Source organism: Gigantopelta aegis, chromosome 6 (assembly GCF_016097555.1).
Source record: "Gigantopelta aegis isolate Gae_Host chromosome 6, Gae_host_genome, whole genome shotgun sequence".
Lineage (NCBI taxonomy): Eukaryota > Metazoa > Mollusca > Gastropoda > Neomphalida > Peltospiridae > Gigantopelta > Gigantopelta aegis.
In genome coordinates, this window is record NC_054704.1 from 71,355,088 (window position 1) to 71,382,863 (window position 27,776).

The 27,776-nt window shown below is 35.5% G+C and overlaps 2 protein-coding genes across 2 annotated transcripts in view; one reads left to right on the plus strand and one right to left on the minus strand.

Annotated features, from left to right (window-relative positions):
• Positions 1-2,051, minus strand: part of LOC121374355 (C2 domain-containing protein 3-like) — a 69,012-nt gene extending 66,961 nt beyond the window's left edge. Inside the window, exon 1 of the mRNA XM_041501455.1 lies at positions 1,643-2,051. Within this exon, the coding sequence (XP_041357389.1) occupies positions 1,643-1,688 (46 nt within the window). The 5' untranslated portion in view covers positions 1,689-2,051. The remainder of the gene's footprint in view (positions 1-1,642) is intronic.
• A 2,336-nt stretch (positions 2,052-4,387) lies between these two features.
• On the plus strand, positions 4,388-27,776 carry LOC121375755 (protein phosphatase methylesterase 1-like). Its single transcript, XM_041503370.1, has 16 exons — positions 4,388-4,522; positions 7,951-8,059; positions 8,967-9,059; positions 10,952-11,009; positions 11,919-11,970; positions 12,203-12,271; positions 14,136-14,221; positions 15,209-15,299; positions 15,933-15,998; positions 17,898-18,069; positions 19,398-19,455; positions 20,917-20,982; positions 22,461-22,505; positions 23,483-23,547; positions 26,671-26,738; positions 27,261-27,776. The coding sequence occupies exons 1-16, from the start codon at positions 4,452-4,454 to the stop codon at positions 27,277-27,279; spliced, it is 1,188 nt and encodes a 395-aa protein (XP_041359304.1). The 5' UTR covers positions 4,388-4,451; the 3' UTR covers positions 27,280-27,776.

Below are 27,776 nucleotides of genomic sequence, written 5' to 3' on the forward strand. Positions count from 1 at the left end.
GATGTTAAATACATTTACATTGACCATTTTAAAGTTCCTTGATTAAAAAAAAATCAGATATTAATCACTAATACACACATTACAGAAAGAAAGCCGACAGCACCCACATTCAGCTAAGCTTTGGCAAACTCCGGACTGCAGAATTCTAAGTTTGCCGACCTATATCATGACGTTGCATCACATGATCGCCCACTCAGCCATTCCGTCTTCCAGGGGCCGTCTCATACAATAATACGAAAAATGCCCGACAATCACCAAAAAAAGTTTGTTTTGTGTAACGACACCACTAGAGCACATTGATTCATTAATTATCAGCTACTGGATGTCAAATATTTGGTAATTTTATCATAGTGTTAGAGAGGAAACCTGCTACATTTTATCATTAGTAGCAAGTGAACTTTTATAGGCCTATGCACCATCCCACACAGGATAGCACATACCACGGCCTTTGATATGTCAGAGTGGTATACATGCCAAGAAGACGGAAAGGCTGAGTTGGCGATCATGTGACGCAACGTCACGATATAGGTCGACGAACTTAGAATTCTGCTGTCCGGAGTTTGCCAAAGCTTAGCTGAATGTGGGTGCTGTCAGGTTTCTTTCTGTAATGTGTGTATTAGTGAAAAAAAATTAATCAAGGAACTCGAAAATGGTCAATGTAAATGTATTTTGACGTCAAACATAGGATTGTTGTGGTATTAGAGCGGAAATCTTTGACAACTTTTTGGTGGTCTGCGATTGCCAAAAAATTACATAGCTTGGTCTCTGACTGTAATGAGAGCGTATTTATGTTCAAATGTGCGTCTAGCTCTCTTACAGTCAGAGTACTCGGGCTACTCCAGTAAATGACGACTTTCATTGTTTAGCGGAAAAAAACCCCGCAGGATTAAAAAAAAACCCCACATCATATGGTATCCTTGTGGGATACCGTTAATCTCGAACACTGATTAGCATAATTCGGATATTGTTTTAAGACTATTGAATAATGCAAAACACCACTGTTACATGAAATTATTATGCACAACAGACATAATTAAATATTTATATGCAAATTTTTAGCATAGAAAATGGAAATTTTCAGTGCCACTTTCTTTTGGGAAGGGGCCTATTTTCCTACTCACAGAATGCCTGGATAAATCACTATCAATCGCATATGCAGTTCATGACGTAAAATAGTTTTGTTTACATAAAATTACTGATTTAGTCATGAACTGGATGTCTTCTGAAAAGATGACAGATGCAAAGTAGAGCAATTTCTGAAATTTAATTAAACCTAACACAATAAATAGAAATGAAATTAAAATTATAAATATCTGTGTGCTCTCCAATGATCAAGCTTATTGTCTCTGGCCAAGCAAATGATGTTTTTAACAAGCAGAAACTAAAACCTCAATCTTTGACAAGTGCCCCCTACACTACATGAATGTCAGTCTACTTCACTACCTAGTGACACCTGTAAATAAAATTACTGTAAACACTTGTAACGTCTGCTGAGGTCGCCTATACTAGCTCTAGTTAGCAAGTAGATTCATATTAAATTTACTTCCAATGGAAGTTCCATTAATTTGATTAAAATGCCGGGGCCAAGCAACATGCACAAACATGGTTTTATTTTTTTCAAACGTCTTGTTCTCAAACTAACCTCGTTTCTTTGGCGTTTTTGAAGATTTTGTCTTCTTTTTCACCATAATTGTCACATCTTATGCATTATTTAGCGGTAAATCCAATAAAGTATCCAAGAAAGACAAAATTCCAACGGTAGCATCATTGTTACTACCCAAACATTCGTCCAAACTTGTCCGCCATTTCTGTGACCTAAAAAGCAACGAGATTTTACGTGAAAATTCACAAATACTTAATAATTTCATTTTAAAACACATAGTAGTGTAATAGTATATAACATAACATTTTATACTACAAATGTATTTTAAAGAGGTGGGTTTTTTTTTCCAACTACTTATTTTCGGAAAGGTTCTTTCGGAACATCTCGGCCGATTACGTTTTTTCCAAAAGAAGTGCGATGGGTCGCAAGATCGATCGACCTACGTGAACTCGTCCTACCCCCCCCCCCCACCCCCCCACCCCATCTCAACCAAATAGCCAACATTTAAAATTAGCTGAACAGTGGTGGGTCTAGCCCTTCCCTCCATGTTTTTCGACAGTTATATATATATTTTTTTTTTTTTTTTTTTTTTTTTTTATTACGTTGGAGAATCCAAAGAATCCCTTAAATCAATCATTTATTTTTGAAGGGCCTAGAATTATGCAGACATGAACAATAATATCACTAGTAAGAAAAGAAAACCAAGACATGTTATAATGGTTACTATACAATTTCCTAGCACAATGATAACAATTACAATATTTAACAAATGACAATGTCATTAGGTAGGAAGTCTAACAATTGAAAGTAGAAGAAGGAAAGAAAGGACATGTTTTATTTAACGACGCACTCAAAACGTTTTATTTAAGGTTATAGGGCGTCAGACATATGGTTACCCCTGTCACCACTTCATGAGCTACTCTTTTTCGATTAGCAGCAAGGGATCTTTTATATGCACAATCCCACAGACAAGATAACATGCACATACTATGGCCTTTGATACACCAGTCGTGGTGCACTGGTTGAAACGAGAAATAGCTCAATGGGCCCACCAACGGGTATCGATCCTAGACCGACCGCGAATTAAGCGAGCGCTTTACCACTGGGCTACGTCTCGCCCCGGAAAGTAGAAGACGTCTGTGTTCAAACACCTCATACTGCCCTATGGTTGGGGCAAAATGTGCTTGGCAGAGAATTAGAAAGAATATGCTTTAAATCGCCAATACAAAGTTGTCAGACGTGCACGTGTTTATTCAAGAAGAGAGCAGAACTGAAAAGAAGAGCACACATATGCCACCCCCCCCCCCCCCCCCAATGGATTTTCTGGATCCACCACTGTTGAGTTTTCCCTTACAGAAACAATGGACCGAAGGACCCGGAGACGAGCATGTGTAACACCGCATAGATCTATACCCCCCCCCCCCCCCCCCCCTCCATTAAGACACTCAATTGAGACTCAAAACATTTACCTTCATAAGCGTACGAGACAGGGGCGGGGTGGGGGAGCAACTGCCTATGTTTACCTTTATTTCCTCATCATGTATATCGGACGAATAACCCCAACCCCACTCTAAAAACCACACACCACCTAACACTTTTAGAAGTTGGATAACATTAACAGACAAATAGAACGTTGATATTTTGCACAAAACCAGTTATGTTTAAATTTGTATTGATGGTAAAATTTTCATTGTGATACATTGCATACTTTTAACATGGTGCATGGTACAAAGTAATGTAAAAAAAAAAAATGCTATATAGGCTATTAGCCCACAATTGAGAACCTACACAACACATATTATGTGTACACAAAATTTTGGTTAAGTGCAAAATTTCAACTGATGTTCTGCACTGCATACTTTCCCCATTTCAACTTCAAAAAGAGAGCGGTTTTTTTTTAATCCCATGGTTTTGGGTTTTGGGTGTTTTTTTTGTTTTTTTTGTGTGTGTGTGTGTGTATGTATTTTTTTTATAACGTGGTTCACCGATGTACATATGCCCGCCCACGTGTGACTTGGCCATGTATCCCCACTTTGCATATCGTTCAGTAACGGCCCTGTAAATGTAATTATTAGCCCCCACCCCCCACACACACACTTCCAGTAATAGTAGATCATATAATTAAACTACCGTACTTGATGATATTTTATAATTTGCTAAAAAAAAAAAAAAAAAACGGGTACGGGGGAGAATGTGTGCGTCGACCCCTCTACCGATACGCAAGGTCCATTTTTGGGGAAAAGATCCTGTTTCAAAAGTTACGTACATCCTGCATACCAGCCAAATCCCTTAAAGGCATACTGTCACAGATTTAAGGAACTTATTTATCTAAAAATTGATAATAAATAGAAGTTACATTAATTGTTAGAAACCAAATGTAGCTATTGCATCACCTTAACTGAACATGCTGGAGTGAAATCCATGTCAAATCTCTCGGTAATTTTGGTTTTTGAATTATGGACCATTGCCATAATTAAATTATTTTTACAAAATATCATTAATAAATGGAGTATGGTGGTTATAAAGATGGTCGAATAAAGTACATTTAAGGACAAATCAAATTATTTTTGCTCAGGTAATACTTTGTTGGACAATTAAATAGGTCAGTGGTCTGTGACAGTATGCCTTTAAATGCTGTCACACTTTTCTTTCCTTGTAGGCGGGATTAGGACTTGGTCGGAATATGAACAATTTGTCTTACATTGCTGTCATATTTTCGAGGTATGATTCGAGGACTTGGTCGAGGAGCTCCGAGTATTTTCTTCCCAGCTACTGACAAGTTAGTCTCGATAAACGTTTTATTTTATATAACGTGTGGTTTTAGCGAGACAAGTTGACAAGGAATAATATGTCTGCTTTACCGAAAGGTGATTTGAAAAAAAGGTTTGCTTTGCCCCCAGTTCCAACAACTGGACCAGGGTATGTATATTTTTTTTAAATAAATAAGTTTATGACCATTCTTCATTTATAAAATGTACTCTAAATTTAGCTTTCAACAACAAACGTAATTTGTAAGAAAATAGAAATGTAATGAGTGAAGCCTTTTGTTATCAATTAAAAAGAAGAAGCCTAGGCCCATATTTTCGAACATATCTTAACGCTACAATAATATTGTAAAACGTTGTAGGCAATGTGAATGTCATAGTGACATCATAGCGATGGTATAATGATATGGTACTGCTAAGATAACTTTGAAAATCTATAGCCAGGGTCCACAAAAGAATCCTAGCACTACTATCGTCCTAAATACCAACCATTGCAACTGTAAAAATAAATGTGTACAATTTCCATTCTGTTCCATGACGTGGCATAGCTTAAAGCCGCACACCCTAGTTCCATCCAGCGAAAATAAATTATAATTTGGTTAATCTACAAACCTGTAACACACTTAGATCACTTTTTTATCAAATGGAGCAAAAAAGCAGGTTTTACATCGATAAATACCATGGGAATCCCCTTGTCCCAATTGCTTGAAATACTTTTGAAAGTTTGTATTCTGGTGTCTCCGGTAGATGTCGCTCGAAGCACAACAATGTCTACGTCACGACAAATTTCACAGACTTGGGGTGCGTTCTTTTCACCTCTCCTGGACATGTTCCAACTGTTCTGTATCCCCTCTCCAGATATCGTAGGACTTAGCAAAATTATTGGTTTTAAGGGTTTGTAACGTTTTGTATTGAGATACTTACTTGTCTGAACTTTATTGTTACTGAAAATGTTCACGAACTGTGAAGAAAAATCTCACAAATGAACAACAAATCGGATGTTGATTGCGCGAACCGTGCACGAGAAAACAAACCGAACCAAAATGATAATGGTCACGTGGTATACCAACGTCTGTGACATTGAAATGGAAATATCCCCTCTAAAAATAGATTAGACCTTGTCTGCTCAATGTTTTTTTCTCAGACGCGCGTGAGTTTTTCAGAAATACGAAAAATGCATTTTGTGGTATTACAAACACCAGGATTACCAAAAAACACTTCAGGTGAATTGAAATGTATATATTCTAAATAATAAACGGTAAGTAAAGTGCAATTTTATTTGTGAAAAAATGGGTTTAATAGCGAAAACAACGACGTAATGGTTAACAACTAGCCGTAACTAGGGTGTGTCCCTTTAATAACTATGATCATAACTGAAAGTGAAAATTTACGGTTGGTATGAGGCCGTTGTTAACCACCAACATAAATGTTAAATGGCAGATGATGATTTGATGTTTTTCATAGACCTCAGGAAAATATAGTTCTAAGATAAATGTCTTAAAGGAATGCTAAAGCAAGGCTTTTGGACTGGTGTGCATATTCAACGATACATAATGCACATTATTGCTTAATATCAACAAGTATAATCGCATAGTTAATTAATAAAACGGTTAAATGTGACGGCTATTACTAGTATATATAACGGGCGCAGCCATTTTGTACCATCCCAATGAATACGCCCTCTGGTGAGCTGGTGGTTACGTAATACCTAACGTGTCACGTCAGGAATTAGTCTTCGAACTGAAGAAATAAAACATACCTGATTTTTGCGGATGCATTGCAGTGTTCTGTAATAATATCTATCCTAGTAACACAGCAACGTGTATATGTGGTTTATATTTCAGTACAAAATAAACCAACATTGTCAAAGTGTTGAAATAACTATTATATTTTGTATATAAATTAACCCACGTACTGAAATAATAGTCGGAGTGTTTTCTTGTTTAATTGGTCTTTTCTTTCCGTGGCCTGTACCTGTGGCTCTTGATTGGCAGGTGTATATTTAGACGGTCCCTAGACACTGTGTCTAGACACACTAAAAAGACGTGCCTCTTTTATTAAGATCACAGGGTATTGTGTGATAACCTCAAATCGTAATGGACTTTACCAGTTTTATTACTGTAAGTAATTCTGTAAAGCCCTTGATTAAGTAGACTTTCCCATCTAAAATCACAAAACTGACCAATTAGTAGTCCCAGAGAAAAGAAAATTATCACTTGGTTATCGTGAGTGGTCGTTTTTGCTCGACTCGAACGTATCCTTCTAATAGGCCTAATAATATGCATTTTTTCTTTAGGTATTTTAAAAGAAAAAGTACTATAACTCCATTTCATTATATTGATACAAATTGAAATATATTTAGTTAAATAGTTTATTATACGATCAAGTCATTTATGTTGTTTTACAAGTCAGGTTGATGAAAGCGAAGCGCCTTGTCGTAAATTAGGGCATTTGTTTACACTGTACATAATAGAGAAGTTGGACCTGAGCTGATATCACTTCGCCCCAAGCTGTACCACCGGTCATCACAAAAACAAAACAAAATGGCTTTCCCCAGTTAGCAGGAATAATCAAGTTTTTTTCTTAATTCAAAAATTATGCGTTTTTCATTTGTTAAAGTGTCAGTATGGGTTGGTGGTCCGGGTATGCATCTTTCCAACACATAAGGCTCTTGTTGGAGTTTAGTCTACCTTTAATGTGTTTGGCAATTGTCGCCTCATAAATAAACTGGCGAAGTTATATCTTGGATGTCTGATACCAGTTAGTCGGTAACTTACATATTATTTAACTTCTTCACACTGAAGATTTTAATCATCTGACAACTACTGAAAGGGTTCTTTCTGGAATAGTTGTAATGCTTATGTGGTATCCGTAAAACTTGCTGAAGGTCATGACAATTAACCTTAGCTATGATTCTTTTGTGGAACGGAATCCAAGTATGCTCTAGCCCTGCTCTTGCATAATAATATGAATTTAAGTTACTACCCATTCATTATATTTGTTATTTGCCTACTATTATTAAGATTGTAAAGTTGGTTCTTTACTCAGATTCTCGCTCCAGCCAGTGCATCACAACTGGTATATCAAAGGCCATGGTCTGTAGGGTGGTGTATATAAAAGATCCCTTGCTGCTAATCGAAAAGAGTAGCCCATAAAGTGGTGACGGTGGCTTTCCTCTCTCAATATCTGTGTGGTCCGACACCATATAACCGTAAATAAAGTGTGTTGAGTGCATTGTTAAATAAAACATTTCCTTCCTTCCTTTACTCAGACATATAGACTTATTTACTAACTTGAAAACCAAAACCAAAATAATAAAATAAATTTAAATTATGAATGTGATATGAAAACGTATTCAGAACACCTGTCACTCCAAAGGCAGGGACACCAGGATTAAATTCTTACAAGTAGATAAGAAAAATTGTTTGGCAGGTTTAAGTCGGTGTTCATTAAAGAAATTGACAGTATCTGCTTGACTAAAAAAAATACATGTTCCGATATGAGAGAATATCTTTAAAATGATGTAATCATGATGTGTCGATAGGTTTGATGTTAAATATTACTGTATTGTTACTTTTCCAGAAAAGGTTGTGGGGGAAGAAAGTTATTGCTGAAGACACGTGACTACAGTCCAGTGTACTGGGACAAGTACTTTGAAAACAAACATGATGTGAAGACAAGACAAGATGATGTATCCTGCAGACTGTAGCAGTCACTGAAGAAATATCAGTGATGCCAAACCATGCACCTATGCCTCAACATACACATTTATTGTAGAAAGTAGAATGTTTTTTTAGGTGCCATTAACAAATACCAACATCTTCATGAGTGTACAAACTCAGGCCTCACACTGGAAAGAATTTAGATTTAGCCAATTTTTAGATATTCATGTCTGGATTATTTGCTTGAAAATTATTCAAAAGTGGCTGATTTAAAGAAATTTTATTAGCCAAATACTAAATGCTATATCATATAAATATTAGCAATTGGTTAATTTTGGCAAGGTGAGTCATGAAACTATATATGCTAGCGGAAGACCTGTGCTATATTATATAAATATTAGCAATTGTTTAATTTGGCAAGGTGAGTCATGAAACTATATATGCTAGCGGAAGACCTGTGCTATCAAACTGAAGAAAAAATGTTGCTAAATATTTGTTGAAAAATGAAATGGTTTATGTATGTACACTTTTAGGATGAAGTAGCCCAAAAATATTAGTTGAATTATACACTCGTGGATAATTTTGATGTTTGTGAACCGCCTCTTCTAGCATATCTTCAAAAACTGGCTATTTGTTATCAAATATGCAAAATTGACCTGCAACAACATTTGTATCATTACCTGGTATTTACTATTTATTATTTGTACTAAATAGCCATTGAAAGATGATCTGAATTTCAGGGGTTGAGATAACGAACATAAATCTACTGCGATATTGGCCATGCATTTTTTACTGGAAGTAAATGGTGTTCAATATAGTATACATCATACTCCTGTTAAATTCTGCTTGCAGCTTATATTTGTTATAACAATATTATCAGTTCTGCAGTCAGTAAAGTTATTTGTCTAGCAAGTTTGCTTCCTTACATGAGTATAGACGTTCCGAGTTTATGATTGTGGAAACAAGGGGCCAGTTTTGTTTTTTCTGCATGGTGGAGGGTTCTCAGCCCTTTCATGGGCTCTTTTGTCAGTAAGTATAACACATATTTACTTTGTTGGACATACATGTTATAATATTAACTGATTTGAAAGTTGACTTGTCCATTGATATGAATGTGATAATTTGAGAGGCGAGTTGTGGTACTGTAGTTATTGTACTGCACATACTCGTTTCAGCAGCAGTATAATGTAACATAAATGCTCACACACACACACACCCATAGAGACCCACATAAACATACACCACATGACCACACGCAGAATAAACAGTGTAAACTGTTCTGATAGTCATTCTGGATGCCCCACCCAACATGACAGTCTCACTGAACCTTGTTTGGGTGCTAGACGTGCAAAGCTTTCTCTGCAGTATGCCATCAAGATTAAATCATTACCAAAACATCCTACACATAATGCAGTGTTTGATAACAAATATATGAAGTTGTTTGATGCAATGCCAAATGCTATCTGTGCATTTGGTCTTTGCATTAAGTGTTTTTTTAGTCGATTTCGAACATTGATTTAACTGACACTTTGGAAAGTCCTTCATATTTTGTTTTACCACCATGATGTAGTACACCACCAAAAATTGTGTTTGATCCTGCGCATCTGAAGAAAGATCGTACACTACAGATGCTGTTGTGTGCAAGCAAATTTTCATGGAAATTCTAGACCGATTACATTCCTGTTTATACAGACAGATTACGGGATGGGAATTCTGTGGCTTGTGCTACAGTTTTCCCATTAGACACAATACTTTCCATGAGACTGCCTGACTCAGCATCAATCTTTAGTGATGAAGTTTGGGCAGTCATTAAAGCCTTAGGAGAAATCAATTATTTGATGGCATCCAAATTTATTATTTTTACCAACTCACTTTTGTGTCTCCAAGCTTTACGCAATATGAAGCTGGACCATTCCTTAATTGAAAGTGTGTTTTTATCCATTGCAAATAAAGATATTGTATTTTGTTGGGTGCCCAGTTATATTGGCATCAAGGGTAATGAAAAGGCAGATTCAGCTGCCAAGTCTGCTTTGGAGGTGCCTCATGCCAGGGTTGGTGTGCCTTATACTGATTTTAAACATAGTATCAACCAATTTATCTTTTCGACTTAGCAAAATGATTGGAACGGTGCAGTTGTGAACAAGCTTCATGCTGTCAAGCCAGTCTTGGGAGAGTGACAGTCCTATAGGCAGTGCAGGAAGGATGAAATAGTCTTGTGTCGTGTTCACATTGGTCATACATATGTGACCCATTCATTTACCTTGAAGAAAGATCCTCTACCTCAGTGTGAGCACTGTCAGTGTACTTTGACGTATGCCACATTTTGGTGGAGTGTAAGCATCTTACAGAAACTGTAAAAGATCTGTATGGTCAACGAAATGTGATGGAATCATTTCAATTCCATCTAGAACTTTAATTACAATTTTTATGTGATACTGATTTTTATTTTAAATTTTAATATTACATATCTGTAATATTTGTAATTTTTGCACAGTTCTTTACACTGTGTTTTTATTTAACTTTTGAATTTTTATATTGATGTTCCTCATCAAATTATTGTTGCATTTACCATAGTTTGACACCCAGTAACCAATGTATTTTTAGTGCTGGGGTGTCGTTAAACATTCATTCATTCCCTCTCAAATCATACAGTAATCTTTTTAAAGTCCTTTGATACAGTATTTTCCATATTAACTCCAATGTACCAATGATATCTAACAGTCCACTGTTTTACTTTCAGACGACTGTTTCCCACCTGTGTTAAAACAATGATATTTAACAGTCCATTGTTTTACTTTCAGGCGACTGTGTCCCACCTGTTAAAACAATGATATCTAACAGTCCACTGTTTTACTTTCAGGTGACCGTGTCTCACCTGTGTTAAAACAATGATATCTAACAGTCCACTGTTTTACTTTCAGGCAACTGTGTCCCACCTGGTCACCTGTAGATGTGCTGCCATGGACTTGAGAGGACACGGTCAGTGGAAACGTCATAGTGACTGGTAACCCATGTGCAGATCACCATAAATTAGTGGTCTGGTAAACCATGGGTCATGATACATTTATGACCTTTGCAAGTACCATTCTCGACTTTCTTGACATGTGGTAACTTCTTTATAATCCGAATGACCCTTCTCAACTATTTCATTGCCTGCATCACTTGAGAGATGACAGTGTATATATAACAGGGTCCTTTGTTAAATTATTTCATTTTAAGTAGATAATCATGTGATCTGTTTATTTATGTAATCAAATGTCACTTTGACCTGTGTATTTATGTAATCAAATGTCACTTTGACCTGTTTATTTACATAATCAAATGTCACTTTGACCTGTGTATTTACATAATCAAATGTCACTTTGACCTGTTTATTTATGTAATCAAATGTAATTTTGACCTGTTTATTTATGTAATCAAATGTAATTTTGACCTGTTTTTTTATATAAATTGTGTGTCACTTAGACTTGTTTATTTATGTAATCATGTACTACTTTGACTAATTTGTGATTTGTGTAACTGAGTACACTATGATCTGGGTTTTTTTTTTTTTGTACCTAAATGATGCCTCGACTTGTTTGTTTATGTAATCATGTACTACTTTGACTAATTTGTGATTTGTGTAACTGAGTACACTATGACCTGTTTGTTGTTTTTTTGTACCTAAATGATGCCTCGACTTGTTTGTTTATGTAATCAGATGTGACTTTGACCTGTTTCTTTGTGTAATTAAATGTCACGTTGACCAGTTTATTTATGTTTATAAATGTCACTTTGACCTGGTTCTTTGTGTAATTAAATGTCACTTTGACCTGTTTGTTTATGTAATCTATGTCACTTTGACCTTTTGTATTTGTATAATCAAATATCACTTTGACCTGTTTGTAGGTGATTCAGTCACTTCAAATGACAAAGATCTCTCACTTGACACCATGTCCAGGTAAAGTAGATTTTTGTTTTAGCTTTTCACTTCCCAAACTTAGGGTGTTTGTTGACCTTTTTATATATACAAGCTCCAAGGATTTATGTTGGCCGTGAATTTATAAATTAGGTTAGTATTTGTGTAATATAAGAGTGATTAAATACTTAGTGAATGATCATATCTTAAATTAAATTTATACCATTGATCACTTGTGAGGTAATATTTGACAACTACTGTTTATTGTTTTCAGGGATGTAGCTGATGTCATCGATGTGCTGTATGGGGATACGCCACCACAGATCATTCTAGTTGGTCACAGGTAAGACGTTTCTTCTCACCTAGATATTCGTCAAATTATAATTAACAGTCTTCATTACACAATGAAACTATCCAATCTACAATATGTGTACAGATTTTCTTCTCTTTAGTTATGATAAATGTCTTTGTTTTAACACAGCTTGATGTGACCAAGTGTTACAAACAGTATGGCTAATAAGGTTTCGAACATTTTAAACTGCTTATCATGAATTGTTGATCTAAATTAATCCAGTTCAGAAGGCCATTCTACTTCTAGATATTCGACTACCTACATGTACCTTCAATACTTTTTATACCAGCACTCTCTTTATTAATAAATGCAGTTTGTTGAAATCTGACTGATAGGTATAAAAAAAAGAAGAAATTCAGACAAAATATCTTCCTTTTTTTCATGCTTTGTCCTGATCTATTCTTCCCCCACCCCTAGCTATAGACTAAACCAAATGAACCAAACAGAGCCCTAACACCAAAGCATAAAAATGGTTTGGATAAATTCAAGCAACAGAAATTGTGTCCAGACAAAAAGAACAAAGATAAAAGGATACCTTAGATGCAATGGACGTTGTAGCCATTTGGGGGGCAGGATCGATGTATCCCAGTCGTAAAGCGTTTGTTTGATGCATGGCGGTTGGTCTGGGATTGATCCCCGTTGGTGGGCCCATTGGGCTATTTCTCGTTCCAGCCAGTGCACCATGACTGGTATATCAAAGACCGTGGTATGTGCTATCCTATCTATGGGATGGTGCATATAAAAGATCCCTTGTTACTAATGAAAAAATAAAAAAATATAGTGGGTTTCCTTTCAAAGACTATATGTCAAAATGACCAAATGTTTGACATCCAGTAGCCAGTGATTAATAAATCAATGTTCTTTAGTAGTGTCGTTAACTCTTTCCCTCCCATTCTCGACTGCAGTCGAGACGCGACCGATCTTCGTAAACACAGCTGTAAACATTCACAGGAGTTATTTATCTTGATTCTGTGAATGCTAGAACATAGTAGAATGACCATCGGACACGCTGAGTGTATTGTGTTGACTGGTATTCGTATTTAAGTTGTTATCGCAGTATTAAAAAGAAAACAAAAAACGGTTTAAATTTGTATAAACATTATTGATGACGTATCATGCACATGGGTTTGATTTCTTGCTATTTGTATAAAAAATTTTGTTTTAAACATGTTGGACATTATTATTTAATTAAAACTAAAGATTTGTAAAGGATGTATTTGCCAAAAATAACCGATAATACAGACTTTGAAGTAGATTATGGATGGATTACTCATCGTCGATTGAAAGTGAAAATAAACTGTCATAAACAATGAAGTCATGGATCGTGATCATAGGGTTTTAAAAAAATAAAAAAATAAAAAATTAATAAGTTCTTCTGTAAATTTTATTTTGGTAATTAGACTCACTAATATATTCTCTAAACTATGACACACATCAAAATAGTGTTAAGTTAGGGGTTTTTTGGTTGATAATTTGAGGTTGAATAATGTAGGTTCAAAATTACATATTTCACGTTGGAAAGCTGGGTGGATAAGAGTTAAACAAAACAAACTTTAACTTTATAGCCATTTGATTGGTTCCTGGAATGTTTGGGGTGGGGTGGGGGGTAGGAGGGCATGCACTGGGTGAGAGGTCAGGTTACGTATTCATGCAAACAGAAACAATCGAAGATTTCTTCATTCTATTTTTCTTTATAATATTTTAAAATTAAACCATTGACCAGTCATACAGTCCATCAAACTAGCCATTTTTCAAGTAGTGTCTGATCTACATGAATATTATTAATCTAATGTTTAGGAAGTTGCCTGGTTTTTGGTAAATCATGCCAGGGTGTGTTTTTTTCTTGTTATTACAGCATGGGTGGTGCGATCGCAGTAAACACAGCCAACAAAGAATTGATTCCTTCCTTGGCTGGACTCTGTGTCATAGACGTGGTGGAAGGTAAGAAACTCTCTGTTATTACTGAATACTTAATGTGGAAAATTTCTAGTCAGTTTACTTAATGTGTAAAATTGCCAATCAGTTTACTGAATGTGGAAAATTTCCAGTCAGTTTACTGAATGTGGAAAATTGCCAGTCAATTTACTGAATGTGGAAAATTTCCAGTCCGTTTGCTGAATGCATAAAATTTCCAGTAAGTTGGCTGAATGTGTAAAATTTCCAGTATACTGAATGTGTAAAATTTCCAGTAAGTTTACTGAATGTGTAAAATGTTCAGTAAGTTTACTGAATGTGTAAAATTTCCAGTAAGTTTGCTGAATGTGGAAAATTTCCAGTAAGTTTGCTGAATGTGGAAAATTTCCAGTAAGTTTGCTGAATGTGTAAAATTTCCAGTAAGTTTGCTGAATGTAAAATTTCCAGTAAGTTTGCTGAATGTGTAAAATTTCCAGTAAGTTTGCTGAATGTGTAAAATTTCCAGTAAGTTTGCTGAATGTGTAAAATATTCCAGTAAGTTTGCTGAATGTGTAAAATTTCCAGTAAGTTTGCTGAATGTGTGTACACATTCTCCGTCATGGACCAAGGTTAGAAACTGAAGGTCTGATTACTTAACAGTTTGTGAATGCATCATATTGTATCTGGAATCGTATTCAGTCAATTACAGTATCATTAATAATATTATATTGATAAGTCCAGTTAATTTCTTAATGTATTTTTATAGATAAATCTATGAAAAATCCACCTGTGGTGTTACATTTGAGACTTTTTTGTCAGTAGAGTTTGTGATTATTATCTCAGGATGTTATTACATGTTTATTCTATTATGTCAAATTGATTCTTTCATATAGTTATCTTGCTTAATCTATGAAATTGTAAAATCTGTATCAGACTTCTTTTTATCACCACATTGAGATGCATCTTAGTAAGTAGAGGGTTTAAAATTGCTTTCTGGGTATGTTCGTTTCTCTGAGTGTATCATGTTGTTTTCAGGTACGGCATTGGATGCTCTTTCCAGCATGCAGTCTTTCCTCCGGGGTCGACCAAAGTCATTCAAGACATTAGACATGGTAGTAGAATGGATGTAAGAACACATATTTATGACATATCCATGTCAACATTTACCAAAACAAAGTGATTAGCCATATAGTGAACTGTGTAATAAATGTGGCTTCATATAAAGATATTTGTAACATACATATTTTTGTACTTGATGAATAGATGAAGATATTTTTGCAGTAATGAAATGAGGCTAGTTATATTGATGAATGAGGTTTTGTATTGCAGAAGATACCATTCAGTATTACAGTGATTGCAATATGGAGACATTATTAATTAACAATAACTAAGGTAGATGTATTTAATAAAACATATAATGACTAATGTTTGCAGTAATGAAATGAAGCTAGTAACATTGCTGAATTAGGTTATGCATTGGAGAAGATACCAATTGGCATTATGAGGTTACTAGAAAAAATATTCATCAATTGATTGCAATATATTAACATCAATTAACAAAATCGAAATTAAATTATAGTTAGTTTGTTATAGCAGTAGTTAGTTGTACACATTTGCGTAAGTTTGTTATTAATGTATAGGCAGATAAAACGGGACTTTATGATCAGTTCGTTCTATGCAGTAGTTCGGTCGAAGTGTACTTTACTGTAACTCAGTCATGTTAATGCTGTGACTAAACACAAGCTTTATATCGTTCCAGAGTGCGCACTGGTCAGATTAAGAACATTGATTCAGCTCGAGTGTCTATGGTGGGTCAGGTGAAATGGTAAGTGGGTGTGCTTTGTGACAAGTGTATGCAGGGCTTCTACAGTTGTGTTTTAATCCACTAGTCATGGGATCAGTGATTTAAAATTTTTTACTGGCCATGATTAAAGATTTACTAGCCCTACCTTACTTTAAGTTAATACAATTATACTAAATAATCAAATATGTCATCTAAAGAAAGTGAGAGAGAGCTTAAAAACACTAACATTAGGGGGTTGGGGTGGGGGCAGGATATTCATATTTATAAAATAGATTTAACTGCAACATTTGAGCTTTTTTTTCACTAGCTGTCGGGCATGGTAATAGTAGTTATTTACTAGCCCAACATTGAATATCACTAGCCATGGGAGTGGGGCTACCATAATCTAGAAGCCTTGTATATGTCGAGACACAGCATACATCACATATTTTCAGGAGCACTATTTCACTCACTATGTACATGGACCCAAACATTTTACAATATTCAAAATCGACAAAAAGATCACATTTTTGTATTAATTGTGGATGATATAATTTTAATAATAAATATTTTGTAGAAGAAAACTCCCCCATTGTAAGGGTGGGTGTTAAACAAAAAAAGCCATTTTACCTGGCAAAAATATAATGTAAAATATGAATTCAAAATAATTGTATATTCAGTCTTATGATCTTGATAACAACATTGGTAAAAGTTTGGTTATCATAAACTCCTTGATCTGTTTGTACCCCACTCCATGTTTTGTAATGCAAAGGCTACACTCCCTCTCAAATTAAGTAATGCTCTTGTTACCACACCTCCTTTCAGCGGCACTGCGACATAATTTGACCAACATTATTTTGTTTTCTGTTTGTAGTTTAGTTTGGTTTGTTTGGTATTTTCAATTTGTTATTTAAAAAAAAAAATCATCTGTATTAGAATATTTGGCTCTGACCGCCTGCATTTCATTTATAAATAAAAATAATGCTTGCTTCTGAAAAGTTACATAGCTCTTGACAAAAAATTTGTTAGGTTATTTTTAACAACATCACTAGAGCACATAAATTTCAGTGTGCGATTTTGAGAAGAGTCCGGGAACCCGAGCCTCGCAAAAACAATGTAGGACACTCTGGCTTGGCTAGCATGCGAGCCCGCGTGGCTCGTAAAAATTATTTGTACAAATTACATTGATTCTTCGAAATGAAACAGTCAACATACATCTCAAAATCCTGGAAAACCACAGTCTTGAATAGTGATCTTTTCCATGGTTTCATGCAAAATATTTAGTGTATCTTCTGTTCTACTGGAGACACATGGCAGGGCTGGGTTGGTGGCAGGCTCTAAAGATTTGCAAACAGGGAGTCCTTATGACACTTAAATGTTTCAAACCAAAATTTCACACTGGATTTCTTAATCTTCGCCTATTGGTTGTCAAACATCCCTGTTATATATGGTTTAGTTTTGGTATGCATATGAATTTAGGTGCTATAATTATTAGTTTTTGTTTGTAGTATTGATAAAATAAGACATCTGCAACATACATGTTAAGATTTAGTTTTAATTTTAGTGTGGATACAAATGAGATGTCAACAATGTATGATTTACAGTTATTAGTGTTTATAGTGTTAATTATTATTCGGCTTTATAATATAAAAATAAATGGGATTTCATCAACTTATGTGATATAGTTGTTTGTGTTATATAAATGGGATGTCATCAGCTTATGTGATATAGTGATTTGTGTTTTAGTGTAAATATGAATTGGATGTGATCAGCTTATGTGATATGGTTGTTTGTATTATATAAATGGGATGTGATCAGCTTATGTGATATAATTATTTGTGTTATATAAATGGGATGTGATACAGTGATTTGTGTTTATAGTGTAAATATGAATGGGGTGTCATCAGCTATAGTGGTTTAGTGATTGGTGTTTGTTTTCAGTGTGGATACGAATGAGACGGCCTCGTCTGAGTTGGAACAAGTCCACAGTTCGTCTGAGACAATCATCGAGGAAGATGAAGAACATCCTGGGGAGAAGCTGCCGGATTCTTCTCCGAATGGATCGTCAGAACTACGTCAGAATGAAGACTCTTCATCGTTCTCAGCACCACAGGTAAAGCTGGGGCTAACACAGGAACTGAAATAAGTCGAGAACAGTCATTACGTTGGTGAAGTCAAGACTGATATTTCATTTCCAAGAGAATTCTCAAGTGAATCGTATTTTCGTTCACAATTTAGTTGTTTTGTTTCCTTTACAAATTTGAGGTGCGGGGTGTAGCCCAGTGGTAAAGCGTTCACTTGATGCGTGGTCGGTCTAGGATCGATCCCCGTCAGTGGAACTATTGGCTTAGTTCTCGATCTAGCCAGTGCTCCACAACTGGTGTAACAAAGGCTGTGGTATGTACTATTCTGTCTGTGGGATGATGCATATAAAAGATCCCTTACTGCTAATCAAAAAGAATAGCCCATGAAGTGGCGATAGCAGATTTTCTCTTTTAATATCTGTGGTCCTTAACCATATGTCTGACGCCATATAACCATAAATAAAATGTGTTGAGTGCTTTGTTAAATAAAACATTTCCTTCCTTCCTTAAAAATGTGATTTTCTTTTTGATATTATTATTAAATCTGCTCATTCAGGCACATAGTAAGATGTCACCTTATTCTTCCAAAAACATAGCAAAATTTGACTTGTGTTAAGAAGCGACTTTATTGATCTCTGAAGCATATGAATGAGTCTGTATTAGAGATAACTAAGTATTTAATACTGTAAATTGGATTAAGATTGTGACATATTATTGGGGTGCAAATGTACACCTTAGAGCATGTTCATGATGTGCAAATTTGGCAAACAATATTTATATCTGCAATACATATCAGCAGTCAGGATAATGTGTGTTTATAAATTTCGTGACTCGAGATGTTTTTTCCCTTGTTATATGAGATAGCTTTTTAAACAGGTTTGACAGTATTGATTTATAACTGTCATTGCCCTCTGTTCAGGGTGCATCGAAATATCCATTTACAGAAATATCTACATGTTAATCATAACATTTTATTATTTGGCGATCTACACTCAACTATTCAGGAAAATATAGACATTTTTAAATCCATTCATGACTTTGTTAGCACTAAATGTTTTGAAACTTAATAGCACTGTTTCATTTCTCTACCTGTCTTATTTCTCTGTACATACTTTTCCTTTCTGTAGCTCACTCTTATGTTAATTATCTACTATTATGTTTTATTATTGTTAGTTATTATATGTACTTAGTCTGTCATCTTGTCACGGCTTGTTTGTGAAAACAATGTAGGGAAAGGTCCTATTATAGGTTTGTAGGCTGTTGACCAATTCCACAAGAAAAAAATGGAATAAATATTGTTTAAACTATTTATAACTGGTGATGTACAACATATATCTGTATGTATTGTTTTTACTAGGGTCCTCACAGTTATACATGGAGAATAGACTTGGCTGAAACAGAACAGTTCTGGAAAGGTAAATCTCTACTGGTTTTTTTTTACTTTTCTCTAGATTCGCCATAATTCAGTTTTATATTTGTAACTCCAGGGCTTCTAGATTATTGTATCCCCACTCCCATGGCTAGTGATATTCAATGTTGGGCTAGTAAATAACTACTATTTCCGAGCTCGACGGCTAGTGAAAACAACATGGTCAAATGTTGCAGTTAAGTCTTACTTAGTAAATATGAATATCTTGACCCCACCTCAACCATCAATGTTAGGGTTTTTAAGTTTTATCTCCCTCTTTAGGTGACATATCTGATTATTACTATTATTTAGTAAAATTGTAGTAACTTAAAGTAAAGTAGTGAATTTTTAATCATGGCTAGTAAATTTTTAAAAATCAATGATCCCACAGCTAGTGGATTAAAAAGAAATTCTAGAGGGCCTGAACACTCTCGTTGACAAATGACAACAAGGCGGTCACGGTTCATGGTTTATTCCTAGGCGAAACTGAGTAAAATAAAAACAACTCTTTGCTGTGGAAAATAGTCTCACAAAGAGATAAACATGAGTGTGTGTCACATCTAAATCTGTGCTGTGACCAATGACAAGAAATAATGGCAACGAAGCAAGAAAAGATAGACAGACCCGTCCTTATTGAAATCTTGTGATGTGTCGGTATGTAAATGTTGCACGGACGTTACATGAAACATCTCGTACGTGATAAAATAACACAATATCATTGGCTATCGTACTGATAACAAGCTAGGTGTTGTCCCCATGAAATACAATATTCTAAACAGAATATCGTAATCTAGAATACTGAAATAAAATACATACAGTAAATATTAAAATAAAGTTATTGCACAATTATTTACTCCCAGTTACGTTTGGAATATGATAACTGTAGCTGCAGCCCTTGAAATTCAGACAATTTTGCGACGGCAGACAATTTTACCACAGCATTGTGACAGTAATAAAAAAAGGGACAGCAACATTAGAAAACTATTTGACTTATTTTTATTTGTCTTTATGCCAAATCATTTCCAGTTGGTGATAATATTAACATTTTCTAATAAAACTGGTCGAAGCAGTATATAAACTCATCCAAGCTGTACACCTATATAAAAAAAGATGACACCTCACTTTTAATTTATTTACAAGACAATGGCATTTTAGAGATATATATGAGTAAAGAATATTTTTACTAGTAACCCTGTTATGTTTAAAATACAACAAAAAAGACGTTTCAATTCTTGTATTGAACCCTATACTGGTTTCAAGGGCTTGAGTACACTGCATATAACAAAATGTACAGTAAATAAAATAAATTTGGGGGAATATAAGTGTTTGCACAAATAAACATCATCACACATTGCTACCAGCCAGAACTACTGAATCAAGGGCTTCCCAAGGTCATAGTTTGAGTTGCACCAAACTTTTAATAGTGCAGTAATAGCAACTATACAGTTTTGTTGGTTTTCTCTTGCAGGCTGGTTTCAAGGATTGTCTCAGAAGTTTTTATCTTGTAGTGTTCCAAAGATGCTAATCCTTGCAGGTAAAAAATCACTGCCTCATCAACCATTGACTGACTTACGTATAAAGTGTAATTGTTCTTGAAAGTTGTCCATTGGGAACTGTTTTATTTCAACTTATTTTCATGCTTATATCCAATTACGGTTCAAACACTCTGTTCTAGCTGTCTGGGCTGTCTGTTTAGGACGGGGGGGTCAGTTAATTGTTAGTGGTTAGTGAGAGAGACGTCGATATAGTGGTCTTACACCTACCAACTGAGTCGTTAAAACTCGTTCTGGGTAGGAGCCGGTACCGGGCTGTGAACCCTGTACCTACCAGCCTTATGTCTGATGACTTAACCACGACGCCACCGAGGCCGGTATCGGGGACTATATTGTTCCATATCACATTGCTATTTGCTACGCAAATTTCAGAGGTCACTACACCATCTGAATACGTTAAATAGTAGTTGCTTATTAATTTTCAAAATTATGAAAACAAAATGTTCATTGTTCATTCGGTTTATTCTGCATTTGGTAATGCTAGTGTAATATCTATTCTGAGTTTTTTTCAGTTGTTAGATACCAGGTTACTTCCCTTTCCTTGTGTAGTGTTGACCACTCAGTTTTTGATAACATCTTTTTAAATTTGGCATCTGCATGAAAGATGAAGTTTAGTGTTTACGGAGGTTTCTTTTTTAAGGATTCATATTTTATTTTTGCCTGTATTACTCTTCAGTTTGTATTTTATAAAAGTTTATCATTGTAGCCTGTTCTCTTAAATATTACCTGAAGAATTTAAAAAAGATTGGTTAAAAATTGCATAATGAAGGCTTTAAAGAAAAGCATTGATAAATTCTGTTATTTCCTTCTGTTGGAAGTTAATTCCCTTTTTATGCTGTATTATATAATACTTGTACCTAATTGTGTTATGATCGAGAGACATGGCACAGCTAGGTTACCCTTTCCATGTGCAGTACCTATTATATTATGTTGTTATTTTTTCTTTCAAAGTAAAGTAAAGTTTGTTTTATTTAACGACGCCACTAGAGCACATTGATTTTTTATCTTATCATCGGCTATTGGACGTCAAACATATGGTCATTCTGACACTGTTTTGAGAGGAAACCCGCTGTCGCCACATAGGCTACTCTTTTTACGACAGGCAGCAAGGGATCTTTTATTTGCGCTTCCCACAGGCAGGATAGCACAAACCATGGCCTTTGTTGAACCAGTTATGGATCACTGGTCGGTGCAAGTGTATTACACCTACCCATTGAGCCTTGCGGAGCACTCACTCAGGGTTTGGAGTCGGTATCTGGATTAAAAATCCCATGCCTCGACTGGGATCCGAACCCAGTACCTACCAGCCTTTAGACCGATGGCCTGCCTCGACGCCACCGAGGCCGGTATTTTTTCTTTCAAATGCTTATTGACCACACCTGTTTCTTGATAAAATCGTCTCAGTGTGTATCTGTGTGGTTGCTTTACGACTGTTTTAATGGTGTGTTTTGTTTGTCAGGGATGGACAGACTTGATAAAGATCTTACTATTGGACAGATGCAGGGTAAGTAAAACAGGATTGTTAGTTTTTGACAGTATTCATTTTCATCATCCTGTCACATAGACTTCAGTCACACAGTATTCAATTTAACGTTAAGAGTCTTACCTCATCAAATTTTAACATTGATTAGGAGATAACCATATGGAGCTTTTAGATTTGCAGATGTTATTGTCTATTTGATCCCACAAATGTCATTTTTGAGCGAAGTTGTTAGCTTGACGTTAAAAATGAAACATGAAATGGACAATAACACCCGCAAATCTAAAAACTCCATATGGTTATGTCCATTGTAAACTGAATAGTTTTTCTACGGAACTAACCATATTTGGTATTTCTTGAAAAAAATACCTGGCTACATCTAACTGTAGACCCTTGAACCATCAACTTGGCCTGTTCCAATTGCTAATGACGTCACTTTCTAATGGCGTCATTATCTTTCTGTGTGTTATTTTCATTTGATCCCAGAAAAAAGAATGTAATTAACCAATCACCATACAGAACACACTCGCCATCAGTTTACAATGTATAATACAAACATACCTGCCGATTTAATAAACATGTGATATCATTGGTTGCCTTCATACAAAACTGTTGCCATGTAATACAAACAAATGGTACAAAACCCAACTTAACAGTATTAATTTTTTGGTGTGTGTGACTTAGATAGCAAATGTAGCCAAAAGAGATTAAAAAAAGGTGTTCAATGGTAAATCTTTTTAATTTTAATGGCCTTTTCTAAATGGTTAAATAATAATATGCATGCGACTGTAGAGTTAACCCAATATTTATTTCAATGACAAATGGATTGGCAAACAATACTTGTTATTGTCAGCTTTAAGGCTGATGGGTATCAAGTTAGTAATTGTTGTAACATTTTAGGAAATATTTCATCTATATTTGTATCTCAGAACCCACTACTGGCTTTTTTGGCTCTCTTTTTTTTTTTTTTCAATTATCATTTATCTTGTTGATGTTTGCAGGGAAATTTCAGCTGCAGGTTTTACCACAGAGTGGCCATGTAGTGCATGAAGACTGCCCGGACAAAGTGAGTAGATAATTAAAGCTTAGTTCATATGTGATCTTCCAATCAATTAAGTTACTTGAGAATTACTCACATCACCCAGAATTCCATTTCGGGTACAACTTTCATGATCAGGCACTACAGAGTTACTTCCCTTGTAATTCCTTGTGATCTTGTGTACCGGTACTAATGACCGGTCTCGGTGGTGTCGTGGTTAAGCCATCGGGCATAAGGCTGGTAGGTACAGGGTTTTCAGCCCAGTACCGGCTCCCACCCAGAGCGAGTTTCAACGACACCCTCTTCCCTCTGACTAACTAACAACTAACTCACTGTTGTGGACAGAAAGACCAGATAGCTGAGGTGTGTGTCCAGGACAGCGTGCTTGAACCTTAATTGGATATAAACATGAAAATAAGTTGAAATGAAATGTGTACTAATGGATTATTTACAGGTGAATAAGGCTGTTAACACTATATTTTATAACTGGCCTTGGTGGTGTAGTAGTTAAACCATCAAACTTATGTCCCTGCTGAAGCAGACAACGGCACTGTCGTCACCGATCGAACCGGCCCTTCAGGAAATGTGTATACATACGAACCCTGCACAGAGTCATGGGCCCAACACACCACAAGGGTGGTAGATTCTGGGTTCATATTCCAGTACCAGCTCCCACATAGAGCAAATTTTAATGATTCACTGAGTAGGTGTAAGGTTACTACATTGACTTCTCTCTCACTAATGCCTTGTCCTGGACAGAAAACCACTATTACCATGATTGCAAAAAAAAACATGTTTCCAATGGGTTCTGATGAATACATTTACAAGGCACGGATCCAAAAAAAGTATTTCCTATAAAATTTTAAATTCTGATGCTTGGTGTGGGTATTTTAAAGCCACACACCCTAGTTCCATCCAGCGAAAATAAATTATAATTTGCTTAATCTACAAACCTGTAATACACTTAGATCACGTTTTTATCAAATGGAGTGAAAAAGCAGGTTTTATATCGATAAATACCATGGGAATCCCCATGTCCCAATTGCTTGAAATAATTTTGAAAGTTAGTATTCTGATGTCACCGGTAGATGTCGCTCGAAGCACAACAATGTCTACGTCACGACAAATTTCACAGACTTGGGGTGCGTTTCTTTCACCTCTCCTGGACATGTTCCAACTGTTCTGTCCTGGTTGTATCCCCTCTCCAGATATCGTAAGACTTAGCAAAATTATTGGTTTTAAGGGTTTGTAACGTTTTGTATTGAGACATTTACTTGTCTGAACTTTATTGTTACTGAAAATGTTCACAAACTGTGAAGAAAAATCTCACAAATGAACAACAACAAATCGGATGTTGATTGCGCGAACCGTGCACGAGAAAACAAACCAAACCAAAATGATAACGGTCACGTGGTATACCAACGTCTGTGACATTGAAATGGAAATATCCCCTCTAAAAATAGATTAGACCTTGTCTGCTCAACGGTTTTTTCTCAGAGGCACGTGCCATTTTATGAAATACGAAAAATGCATTTTGTGGTATTACAAAAACCAGGATTACCAAAAAACACTTCAGGTGAATGGAAATGTATATTCTAAATAATAAACGGTAAGTAAAGTGCAATTTTATTTGTGAAAAAATGGGTTTAATAGCGAAAAACAATGCCGTAGTGGTTAACAACTAACCGTAACTAGGGTGTGTCCCTTTAATTATTGTTTTACTCATGTCTGTATACTGTAAATACCCATGTGATGTGGTGACAGTACAGTACATGTGTATATTTTAATTACTGTTATACACAAGTCTGATGTGGTGACAGTACAGTACATGTGTATATTTTAATTACTGTTATACACAAGTCTGTATGCTGTAAATACCCATGTGATGTGGTGACAGTACAGTACATGTGTATATTTTAATTACTGTTATACACAAGTCTGTATGCTGTAAATACCCATGTGATGTGGTGACAGTACAGTACATGTGTATATTTTAATTACTGTTATACACAAGTCTGTATGCTGTAAATACCCATGTGATGTGGTGACAGTACAGTACATGTGTATATTTTAATTACTGTTATACACAAGTCTGTATGCTGTAAATACCCATGTGATGTGGTGACAGTACAGTACATGTGTATATTTTAATTACTGTTATACACAAGTCTGTATGCTGTAAATACCCATGTGATGTGGTGACAGTACAGTACATGTGTATATTTTAATTACTGTTATACACAAGTCTGTATGCTGTAAATACCCATGTGATGTGGTACAGACAGTACAGTACATGTGTGTATATTTTAATTACTGTTATACACAAGTCTGTATGCTGTAAATACCCATGTGATGTGGTGACAGTACAGTACATGTGTATATTTTAATTACTGTTATACACAAGTCTGTATGCTGTAAATACCCATGTGATGTGGTGACAGTACAGTACATGTGTATATTTTAATTACTGTTATACACAAGTCTGTATGCTGTAAATACCCATGTGATGTGGTGACAGTACAGTACATGTGTATATTTTAATTACTGTTATACACAAGTCTGTATACTGTAAATACCCATGTGATGTGGTGACAGTACAGTACATGTGTATATTTTAATTACTGTTATACACAAGTCTGTATACTGTAAATACCCATGTGATGTGGTGACAGTACAGTACATGTGTATATTTTAATTACTGTTATACACAAGTCTGTATACTGTAAATACCCATGTGATGTGGTGACAGTACAGTACATGTGTATATTTTAATTACTGTTATACACAAGTCGGTATGCTGTAAATACCCATGCCTACAGTAATTAAGGAATGTTTAACTGGTATGTGATGTGGTGACAGTACAGTACGTGTGTTTATTTTAATTACTGTTTTACACAAGTCTGTAAACTGTATATATCCACACCTACAGTAATTAAGGAATGTTTAACTGGTGTGTGATGTGGTGACATACAGGATGTGTGTATATTTTAATCACTGTTTTACACAAGTCTGTATACTGTAAAAATAGACACGTTTACAGTAATTAAGGAATTTTTAACTGGTGTGTGATGTGTGTGTGTGTGTGTGTGTGTGTGTGTGTGTGTGTGTGTGTTAATTACTTTTTTTATACTTTTGTACACTGCATTTCAGGTAGCTGATGTTCTAGCCACATATCTCGTGCGTCACAAGATGGCCGAACCGACCACTGACTTTGAAAGGTAATCACATGAACTGACATCTCCAAGGTAACACGAACCATCATACAGATATGGTTCTCAACTGCTACATCATTGAGTATATCAAATTAAATGAAGGTCAGATCATTGATAGAATTTGAAATTAATCTACCACGAAACAGCAAAGGAATATTTGTTTAAGGATGCCTTAGAACATTTTAAGCTTTATGGTGTCTAACTAAATATTGTTACTTCAACATTTGGTTGAGAAAGAGGAAACCTGCTGCCACCACAAAGGCTACTCCTGAACAGCAGCAGCAAAGCATCTTTTATGAGCTTTTTCTCAGACAGGACAGTACATGCCATGACTTTTGATCTTCCAGTCGTATCATGAAAACAGTGTTTTGATATTAATGAATCGTGTTACAAGATGTTAACCATGAAACAGTGAATGAATAAATGTTTAATGACACCCCATCACAAAAATATAGATCGGCTATTAGGTGTTGAACAAAGCATGAAACAAGAATATAATTGGATTGTTTTTGTTGATTCTGTTTGCAGAACTGTCCCCTATTGTTGATAAATGTCCACGATCTTCAAATGCCAAACCGTGACCATCTTGTTCCCTGCCTGCTGAAAGAGACTCAACTGGTAACTGAATCGTCCTAGCACACAAAACTCACTTACAGCGAGCGAGAGCTACTGGTAACTCATCAGTTATTCAGAATCACTATCAAGACGACTGGTTAGTAGGGAGATGGTGGAAACCTTGAATGGCAACCGGTAAAACTAAGGTGCATCAGACCATACACCAACAAGACTTGTTTTCATATATGTACCCAATTCTGACATTGTATCATCCAGTTTGTGTGATCTCGGTGGACAAAGCATGTTGTTGGGAGTTTTATCTGTATCACTGAAAGTCAGTTTAATAAGCAGAGAAAATAATATGTGAAAATAGCATTTCACATAGTAGCTTTCTGCTTGTTTATTTCAGTAGTGTCTCCGAAATATTTGATGCATCAGTGTCACAGATAAAATGTTTTACGGCCAAAGAAAAAGCATTTATTAATCTTT